Source organism: Sinocyclocheilus anshuiensis, unplaced genomic scaffold, assembly GCF_001515605.1.
Source record: "Sinocyclocheilus anshuiensis isolate Anshui unplaced genomic scaffold, SAMN03320099.WGS_v1.1 scaffold487, whole genome shotgun sequence".
Lineage (NCBI taxonomy): Eukaryota > Metazoa > Chordata > Actinopteri > Cypriniformes > Cyprinidae > Sinocyclocheilus > Sinocyclocheilus anshuiensis.
The window spans coordinates 545,044-555,221 of NW_015548240.1; the positions used below are offsets into that span (position 1 = coordinate 545,044).

General features: G+C 37.1%; 1 protein-coding gene and 1 long non-coding RNA gene across 4 annotated transcripts in view; one reads left to right on the forward strand and one right to left on the reverse strand.

Moving 5' to 3' along the window:
- LOC107654948 (uncharacterized) overlaps positions 1 to 8,129 on the reverse strand; it is a 14,317-nt gene extending 6,188 nt beyond the window's left edge. Inside the window, exons 1-15 of one of the 2 annotated variants that reach the window (XM_016442289.1) lie at positions 8,080 to 8,129; positions 7,669 to 7,902; positions 7,329 to 7,394; positions 6,642 to 6,686; positions 6,188 to 6,352; positions 6,020 to 6,105; positions 5,776 to 5,912; positions 4,681 to 4,728; positions 4,500 to 4,599; positions 4,264 to 4,402; positions 3,760 to 3,864; positions 3,482 to 3,562; positions 1,690 to 1,835; positions 1,364 to 1,552; positions 1 to 543 (exon numbers count right to left, since the gene is read on the reverse strand). The exon at positions 1 to 543 is cut by the window's left edge and continues 115 nt beyond it. In XM_016442289.1, the coding sequence (XP_016297775.1) occupies positions 1 to 543; positions 1,364 to 1,552; positions 1,690 to 1,835; positions 3,482 to 3,562; positions 3,760 to 3,864; positions 4,264 to 4,402; positions 4,500 to 4,599; positions 4,681 to 4,728; positions 5,776 to 5,912; positions 6,020 to 6,105; positions 6,188 to 6,352; positions 6,642 to 6,683 (1,781 nt within the window). In that variant the 5' untranslated portion in view covers positions 6,684 to 6,686; positions 7,329 to 7,394; positions 7,669 to 7,902; positions 8,080 to 8,129. Of the gene's footprint in view, positions 544 to 1,363; positions 1,553 to 1,689; positions 1,836 to 3,481; positions 3,563 to 3,759; positions 3,865 to 4,263; positions 4,403 to 4,499; positions 4,600 to 4,680; positions 4,729 to 5,771; positions 5,913 to 6,019; positions 6,106 to 6,187; positions 6,353 to 6,641; positions 6,687 to 7,328; positions 7,395 to 7,668; positions 7,959 to 8,079 lie in introns of those variants that run through there. The other variant, XM_016442288.1, reaches the window with a different exon arrangement.
- A 123-nt stretch (positions 8,130 to 8,252) lies between these two features.
- On the forward strand, positions 8,253 to 9,269 carry LOC107654951 (uncharacterized). 2 transcript variants are annotated; one of them, XR_001630377.1, is made up of 4 exons: positions 8,253 to 8,275; positions 8,613 to 8,698; positions 8,783 to 8,838; positions 9,219 to 9,269. It is a non-coding gene; the product is annotated as an uncharacterized LOC107654951 (long non-coding RNA). The 2 variants fall into 2 exon arrangements; XR_001630376.1 differs by lacking the exon at positions 8,253 to 8,275 and having other exon boundaries at positions 8,499 to 8,698.
- Positions 9,270 to 10,178: the final 909 nt, after the last annotated feature.

Genomic DNA, 10,178 nt, shown 5'->3' on the forward strand with positions numbered 1-10,178 from the left:
GCAGGAATAGGAGCCCGTTTGGGAATCTGCCACGCCATGCATAATCCTCCCCCTGCCTGCACGGCTGAAGCGTTGTGAGTGTATGAAGGTTTGAGGAGAACTGGAACCTCGCTGTCCTCTTCATCATCATCCTCATCATCATCACGTGCTTCCGCTCCCCTGAGCCGATTCAGAGTTTCATCTGGGCTAGAGGTCGTTACAGAAGAGAAGTCAAAAATGGATGCATCGGCCACGTCGCAGTCGTCATCGAGACGATGCGGCGGAGGGTACAGTTCAGAGGTGTATACACGTCCATCGAGCCCCGGGGAAACACACACACGCACGGCCAGACCAGCCGAGGAGCTCTGACTCTTGGCAGCAGTAGTGAGGTTTCCCCCGACACCTACAGGTGGCACAGGGTTCCGAAAGCAGCCGGCTTCTCTAGGATGACGAGGAAAGGGTACGCAGATGGGACCCGTGTGGCTCTGCCCTGCGCTGCCATTCCACATGTACTCTGCAGTCCAGCCACCAGGGGGCAGATCACACATATGCTCACGGCCGTTTCTGAGGGGAGACATTAATGTTTAGTAAATGTTAAAAATCTAATTACATTTTAAAAAGTAAACTCTAATTATATTAAATCTGACTGCTGAGTACAAACATAGTTTAAATGAGGGATTTTTCAAGTCAACATGAAATGACAATGTATTTTATTTTTTTAAATATATGTTTTAGATCTTATTATGAATGAATTATCCATGTATGTTTCATATTTAAAAAAAAATTCTAAAAGCAGCTATATATTTATTAAGACATGCTTATACTCTGATATTATGAAGATGACATGTTTAATATATTTATTACATTTTAGCTAAATTTAAATAATTTAATATATTTAGATTTGTTACAGTTGCTTCAAATTGTATGGCACTTTTTTCATACATTAAAGCAGCTTCAAAAAAAGAAATTACTTAAAACTATAAATTATTTAAAAATGTATTTATTAAATTATTAATTATTTAATTTGTTAAACCATTTTATGCAGATTGCACTGTCAAAGAACAATTTCAACAACAATTCACTGGAAAGAAGCAAATTTAATAATTTAGAACTGATAAATGCCCATAATTTTAAAACTTATATTAATTTCCAGGTCTAGTAATCACAATTGAAAAATGAAATAAATGTGCATAAATCAACCATATTTTTCTTGGATTTATTCTAAGTGTGTTCAACTGATAATATATTTGTATCCAATTATGAAAGTAGCTACATTTAAATGTTTATATGGGAATTACATATTATTTAAGATCTGCATCATTTGCTATCAGATTGAAATTGATTTTTTTTCTCTCTCTAATTTCTGTATTACATGCTGGATTACCTTAAAATGCCACTGGGCCGAGATAGCGTCCGTGAGATGCCAACACGACAGCATTTCCTCTGGTGTACAGTGCTGTCTATGCCTGCGCCTGCTGTGACGCTGGCTGTATCCGCATTAATGTTGGCACAGTACTTGGTAAAAGCGGAAGGGCCACAGTCGGGGCTCTCGGCACAGCACCTGCTTCTCAAACTGCAGACACACTAAAATTAGCATCAACCACCTGCCACAAAAGCCAGTTTCATCCAGTTAAACAGAAGAGCTTTCATAAAAGTCACATTTATTGAAGCTTTACATGACAGGCAAACAGGCAAAATAATAGGACTGACCCTTGTTCAGGCCCCACCCCCTCTTCGCATGGCCCCGCCTTCGCCAAGGTCATGTGACAGCTTGTGCGGAGGTCCCACAGCACCCGCTCGCTCTCCTGTAGTGAACACCAGTCTGCATGTCCAGCACCAGTACTGCGTAACAAGGCCTGGTGGAAATAGGAAGAGCAGTAGAGATGCAGTGTCTTTTGTTGCAACACTGAAATTTAAAATCACTTAGAAAACAGAAGACTGCATTTTAGGAAGATAATGTATACTGTATGCACTGAAATGCTTGGACTCCTTGAACTTGCACTACTTGTCTCAGACAGTAGTGCAGCAGTGTGCAAAGCAGACTAAGGTGGCATGAGTTCAGCAATGCAGTAATGCCATCTGGACCTTGCTCGACTGTGCTGTAGCATTCACTGCCGTCTCATAGGCTACAACCCCCGTGTCATGTCTAGCGTCACAATATTTTCCATATTTCTACTTTTCTTGACCTAAATTTAACATAACATCAGCTGTTTAATGGAGTCAGAATTATACATTACTGTACAGCACTAACTGAAAACTAAAGATTCTTGAATTCTGTTGGCTGTGTCTATGTCATGCTGTTGATCACCATAGAAAATGATTAAGACTCGTCTCTTAGTAAAAACAAAACAAAAACTAATGTTTGCAGTAATATACTTATAATGGAAGCTCAACAAATACAATGTATATAGTACTTTTTTTAAAAGAAATTAATACTATTAATATTAAGGGACACGTTAAACTGATCAAAAGTGACAGTAAAGACATTTATAATGTTATAAAATATTTCTATTTTAAATAAACTGCTCTTTTGAAATTTCTATTCATCAACAGTTTCCACTGTTTTCAACATTGATATTAATAGGAAGAACTGACTGAAAATTAAGCTTTGCCATCACAGGAATAAATTATATTTTAAAACATACGGGGGCAAAACTGATTTTTAAATTATTTCACAATATTGCTGATCAGAGACTTCTTTCAAAAACATTAAAATACCTTACTGACCCCAAACCTTTGAACGGCCATATATATTAGATTTTAGAAATGAATAATAGCTATTGTAAGTCACAGTAGGGTGTGTTGTGACAGCTACTATAGCATTCATGACGGCATAAATCAGATCTTTATTAATCAATACTTAAAAGTTTATAAAATATTTTTAAATGATTTACAGTGGGTACGGAAAGTATTCAGACCCCCTTAAATTTTTCACTCTTTGTTATATTGCAGCCATTTGCTAAAATCATTTGTTAATTTTTTTTCCTCATTAATGTACACACAGCACCCCATATTGACAGAAAAACACAGAATCAGCAAAGGGTCTGAATACTTAGGACCATGTGATATTTCAGTTGTTCTTTTTTAATAAATCTGCAAAAATGTCAACAATTCTGTGTTTTTCTGTCAATATGGGGTGCTGTGTGTACATTAATGAGGAAAAAAAAATAACTTAAATGATTTTAGCAAATGGCTGCAATATAACAAAGAGTGAAAAATTTAAGGGGGTCTGAATACTTTCCGTACCCACTGTATATGATTACAATGCATGCATGATCCAGTCAGACCCAGAGTTTACAATCACTTCTTTTTACAAGAAAATCTCTGCTGTTTATATAAAACAAACACATCACTGGTAATGCAGGAGTTCATGAATCTAGAATAGTCTCAACTGAAGGATTTACACACCTTTACTCATCAAAATAACAAGCATTGTGTGTGTTACTGCGAACATATTTTTCATTTATTTTTATCAAGTTTATTCTTCAAGTATGTGACTCACCTGTATGATGTTTAGGTATGTGTGGATGCGGGAAACAGGAGCGAATAGTAGTGAAAGCAATCTGAAGCTCTCTTTCTCCTCCTAGCCGAAAAACATAAATAAACACATGAAACCAATATTATGCAAAAGTAAAAATCAATAGACTTATATGTGAATTTAGATGTAAGTGGGCCTGGTTGCTGTAGGCTTATTTGCAAAACTTTTACTACTGCTGAGCTAGACACAGTCATCACTGTGTGCTTAAGCATCTTTCATAACATGGAAAAGGAAGTTCTTGCCTGTGCATTTTGTGAATTGCTGTGGGGTGAAGTTGTACTGATCTCTGTTCTCAGGAGAGTTCCCAGACTGGCCACGTATCCAAGATATGCATCAGAGAAAGACTTCTGCATAAGGACAAACAATGAATGTATAAAAACAGATATTGTAAAATATTACTACAATTTAAAATAACTGTTTACTATTTTAATATATTTTAAAATGTAATTTATTCCTGTGATGCAAAGCTGAATTTTCAGCATCATTACTTCAGTCTTCAGTGTCTCATGATCCTTCAGAAATCATTCTAATATGCTGATTCGCTACTCAAGAAACATTTATTATCAATGCTTCACAATTTTGTAAAAATGTGATATTAATTTAGTATTGTTTGATGAATAGAAGGTTCAAAAACGGCATTCTATATTAGAATTTTTTGTAATAATGTAAAAGTCTTTAATCAATGTCACTTTTGATTCATTTAATAAAGGATTACATATGATTATTTTAGTAGTAAATGGCATTACATTGTTCTGTCCAGTGAGGTTGAGGAAAGCATCCCCTGCAGCACAGCTTCTCTCATCCATGGTCAGTTGTTCTTCTAGGGTGTTGCGGAAGAGCAGGTGGCGCTGTAGCATCTGATCAATATGCTTTACAAATGCCACACTGCCTCAGAAGCACACAAATACACTTGTTATAGTGTGTGGTACAGACAGAGATAAAGAGATGACATGAAATAGTGATAATGATTGTAGTTCTCTACTTTTGCTCAGCAGATTTGTATTTCTCATAGAGCTGATTCAAACTAGACACATAATCGCGTTCAGACCGCAACAGCATCTCCACCACACCCCGCCTCCTGCCTGACACAAAGAGACAGAGAGACATGAGGATCCACAGGTGAATATTGAGCAGTTAAAAGGCTTTGAGAACAGACTATTTACCCCGCCGCAGGCAGCTGTGTGGGACATGGCAGGAAAGAGAATCTGCACCAGAAACAGTAAACAAAATCAGCTGTACTGTGACTGCACACTTTAAGGATTTTTACTATCATTTACTTCCCCACATTTAATTTCTACCACATATTATTTATTATTTAACATTTTCAATATGTTAAAGCTACACTATGTAATTTTTGGTCATCTAGTGGCTGAAGCATAAAACTATATGTATATGTATAAATTATATGTATATGCATTATATGTATATATACATACAATGCATATACATATGATTTATGCATATACATATAATGAGGATTACAGTGTAATATATGTATATGCATATTTGCATTGTTTGACTACTTTCTCTAGGTCACATGCCGTGATTGGTTGATTATGTACAATGCCTCCACACTATTGGTCAGACTACTGTTCAGTAATTACCTTTAGCAAATATGAAAACAATAGGAAGACAAAGCAAAAACAAGAAAAAACACACAGAAGAAGTATGAAAGTATGCCTTTAATTGGGAAATTCATCCCAACAACTCTAAAATACAAACAATTATTATAGGCTTACCATAGGGATTTAAGGACGAAACACTGTTTGGAGGATGGTTTTAAGTTGTTCTCACTCATTATTAACATTTTGTTAATTTCGAACAGAAATAGTTACATAGTGTAACTTTAACATATATTTAAATATATGATATATTTTAGGGTATGTTTACACAACAACGATTATACTAAAAACAGAAAAGTCTTTCCTTTATGTTTTTGAAAAGTTACGTATACAGACGACAATGTTGTCAAAATGGTCCCAGTTTTCACAGATCCGCGAAAACGATTACAAATGCTGTATTAGGCATGCCATGCCAGTAGTTGGCGATGTCACTTTAACAAAAAAAAAACACTATGCACCTGCAAACATATGCATTCCAATAGACTGAACAGGTAATCTGCATGCACATGACATCATTGTTTTCATAAATTTGTGTTTTTGTAGTCTGTATTGTTTTCAAAAACTTTGAAACCCTTTTTTAAACGTTTTTAATGTTTTTATTTGTTTGTTTTTTTTACCCAAAAAGCGAAAGCTCACCTGTATTCTGTCTGGCCCATTGCCACACCTGTAATCCCTGCAGGTAACAGTGTATGAGGAAATCTCCGCCCACAGGTGAGAGGGGAGGAGCCTCTGCAGCACCATTACTCTGTCCGCTACTGTCATCCACGCCATTACTGCATTCACACATACACAAATCAACACACACACTATAACAGTTTCAGTCATACTTTAAATTTGTGCATGTGTGTGTGTGTGTGTGTGTGTGTGTGTGTGTGTGTACTTCTCTATTCCTGGATTCTCTGGTGGTTTTCTGTCTTGTGCCTCACAGAGTTGACGAAACTGACAGCGTACCTCCTCCAGCTCCTCCTAAAGAGACAGACACAAAAACATAACTTTGACAAACACATAGGCTCCAGAACAGATTTACTAGCCAGGTGTGTGATCTCACCTTGAGGGACAGCACCAGACTCTCTAGGTGAAGGGTGCGCTTGTTGCAGCCATGTCTTGTGTCCTCCAGCTGGCTCTGCAGCTCAGTGTCTCCCTGCTGAATCTGATTCAGCGCCAGCAGCGCACGAGAAAACCCTGCCCGCAACTCACACACCATGCCCTGAACCTGAACACAACATATCAAATGAGACTGATTTTAAATCATTTTATGCAGTTTGCACTGTCAAAGAACAATTTCTCTCCAATTTAATATTTTAGAACTGAGAATAGCTAGAAATGTCCATGATTTTAACACTTGCATTCATTTCCATGACTTTTTCAGGCCTAGTAATCACAAGTAATTACACACACCAATTCAAAATGTATTTTTAACAGACACATAACGTTTACAATGCTTATATAAGTTTCTTGTTATTTCTCAAACCTGTTGAAGAAAGTCTGTGTGTGTTCGTTACCTTAGAGATCTCTCTCTCCAGTTCTCCCTCATGAGATTTCATTTTCTGTGTGAGGATAAACAAACATCATTTAACAGTCTCAAAGGCTTGAAAACATTCTCTGTTGAGATGCTTTTTTTGAGAGGTGATCGACCGCGGAGATTTATGTTGGTGTAGTAAGATGCACAACAGTTCAGTTCTTGTCTGATGCTTGCTTAGCAGCCATGGTCATCTTATTTAATCTTTTTAATTAGTCACTATACAAGAATAGTAAACTAGGCCTATGATCATCTTGCCCATTTTATGTGTTTTATTCACTACAAGAATACTATGATCATCTTATCCATTGTATGTTGTTTTGAGAGGTTAGTCACCAAAGGAATAGTAAGCCAATATCAACTTATCCATTTTTAACAAGTTAGTCATTACAAGAATAGTAACTTATGATCATCTTATCAATTTTTTAACAAGTTAGTCACTACAAAGATAGAAAGCTATCCATGATCATCTTAACCAAATTTGTCATCACACGAATAAGAAAACCTGAAACCACCCATTACCTGAGAACAAAACGTAACAAACATAATAAATAATGTTGTAAAGATCATGTAAAACGCAGGGGTTGTGCGAGTGTTGTATGTATCATCAGCTCCGTATAAAAACACTGTTTCTATTAAATGTGAATCCAACGCGCGCTTATGTTTTTACCTAGAGCTGGTCGCCCTGTCAGCGAATCCCAGGTGGGGGAAAAGATACCTGCCAAAGAGCTCCACCCTACAACAGAGAGTGAAAAATATTTATAAATGTTTCTCAAATGTATTTCCATAATCTTCACTTTTCTAAAACAGTCTTGTAAATTAAAAGCCTGTAAGACTAAGTAGCTCATCAAAAATGCAAGTAGCAGCCTGAAAACGACACAAAAGTCATTCCAAAAATGCCGCAGCAGCCTATTCATAAACACAAATCTTAATAATCAAACTAAGGCTATTATTATTAATAATACTAATAGTAAGAAATCTGACCGTATGCGCAGCGTGCGCTCACTTACCAGAGAGAAAATCTTCAAGATTTCTTTTTAAGTTTAAATGTTATTCCATTCCTGTGACATAGTGACGGCCTCATGTTTTTGTAGTTCACTCTCTCCCTGCGCTCTCGTGTCCCGGTGTCCGGTATATCTGGTGTCGTGCACTGCGTCTGTCTGACCGCATGCGGTAGGAGAGGAGGGACGGAACACGGACTGCGCGCGCCGTCCGGTGTCTCGGGAACGTTCACTCACGCGCTCCTGCACAGTCAGCAAAAGAGCAGTTTAATATTCCACTCACATATCAGAGGTCTAGAATGAATTGAGATTGCTAGGGGCTCTGTAAGTGCTTTTGTGATTATTTTAACTTGGGTCAAAAATATTTTATTCAGTAACCCAGATATTACTTGTCTGCTACACCTCTAAATAAATACGTACATTGTAGTAGCCCACTCCGAAAAGGCTGAAAAAAATAACGAGCGTACGTCTCATTAATATTTAATTCTCAGATTAAGCGAGAGGGCGTGTCTTATACAAAAAGAGGCGTGGTTTCAAACACGTTCAATGTGATTGGACGAGTCTTGTAAGTATGTTTTAAAATAACCGCGCGTGCGCAGTACGGAGCGGTGTGTCGGTGAGTTCGGTTGTTGATCTCTCTGTTGTTTATAACTTTATGTTTCTATGTAGCAGTTTAATGCTTCTTTTGAATAACTTCGAGGCGTCGAATGCGTAAATATAATTAGTTATGCAAACGAGAATATATATATAAGCCTGTTATATGTCTCGTAGCATATTAAACTTTTATTTTTCATACATTTACACTGAAATCGTCTAAATTTCTCACTCCCACATGATAAGCAAAGCCATAAGAACAAGCTGCTGTTTGGATAGCAGTTCCACATTCAGCTCTCATATGTCAGTGTCGGGGTTGAATAATGATCTTGGTTTCATTACACTTGTGTCTATGGTAGACTGGGGCAATGAAGACAAGTGAGTTTGATTCATCTGACGAAGAGGACTTTGGTGAAGTGGAAGCCACACCTTTTCAGATCTCATGGTAAGCAAAACATACATATACACACTCAACAGCTGGAGAAATATTCATAGATTGAGAGTGATTTGTGGTGTGCGTGTTTTGCAGGTTGTCTCTGTCAGTGGTGGAGTGTTCCCAGTCTCTTGGCATTTGTTCCTTACCTGGTAAAATTAACGATTGAATTGTCTCTTTGTGCTTTGTGTGCTCATTTCATAAATATTAATAAACATTTCTGCTAGGGCTGCATGATTTGGGGAAATAAATTGACAAAGTTTTTTTTATAATTAAATAAAATGTTGCTCCATGTTTGCTACGCTTGTAAAAAAAACAAGTATAATAAGAATTAAAAATAACTATTTTACAGTACAACTGTAAAATTACAATACCAGTACTAATTTAAAACAAACTGAAACCCTGGATCATGAGCTACTTGTGTGTAAATGAACACAGTGCCGTGGTTCACCCTGAATAATCGCAATAATCCATAACATGATGTCACTTTTATTTTGATTTATCATGCAGCCCTAATTTCTGCTCATTTCAGGATGCAGATATAAAGAAACCAGAAGAAACCTGCAGAAAGATGTTGGTGAGTCTAGCTGACACACACACATACAGTAATGGTCTAAATCATTGGTTCTCGCCCTGGTTACAGGTCTGTTCTGATTGGTTTGCGAAAGAGCAAGGTAAAATCAGTGTTAATTTCATATAATAAAATGCAACTAACTTTATGATCATGCATAATTAGAATAACAAAATAAAATGTCTTTTTAACCTTTAAAGGTGAGGCCAGAATGCAGTTACTAATCAAAATCCATGGTATATAGCAGGGGTGGCAAATGTCGGTCCTGGAGAGCCGCAGCCCTGCAGAGTTTTGCTTCAACCCTAATCAAACACACCTGAACAAGCTAATCAAGGTCTGAGGGGTTATTAGGAAGCTACAGGCAGGTGAGTTTTAATTAAGGTTGGAGCTGAACTCTGCAGGGCTGCGGCTCTCCAGGACCGGAGTTCGCCACCCCTGGTATATAGGCACAAATTCTTGTCAGTTAGCTAAAGGTAGTCAAATTAGTCAGATACAAACAGGTTCTTTTGCATCCTCTCAGCCTCAAAAAAAAAAAAACACCCAGACTCATGAAATCAAAATGGACAATTCTTAATTAATTGTAATGAACATTGCAGCAATTACCAAATGACAACGATGCAGTCAATTCCCTTGTGGATAAAATTGAGTCTTGTCCTACCTTTTTTTCTTGTTCAAGAAGCTGTTTCATTTGGATATGTCACAATAGGGGAGAAAAGACCCCAATTTCCATTTCTTGACATATGAGTTTATTTGCATAAGTATGGTTTGTGCCAACCCCCCAAAAATGTTGTGCAGTGAGTTATTAGAAAACAACAAACCAGGTAAAATTTCCTATTCAGTCTATGCCATGCTGCATTTAGCTGGGCCTGTTTATGGTTATATTAATACATTTCAGTATTTGTACATTTTATGGATATTTTT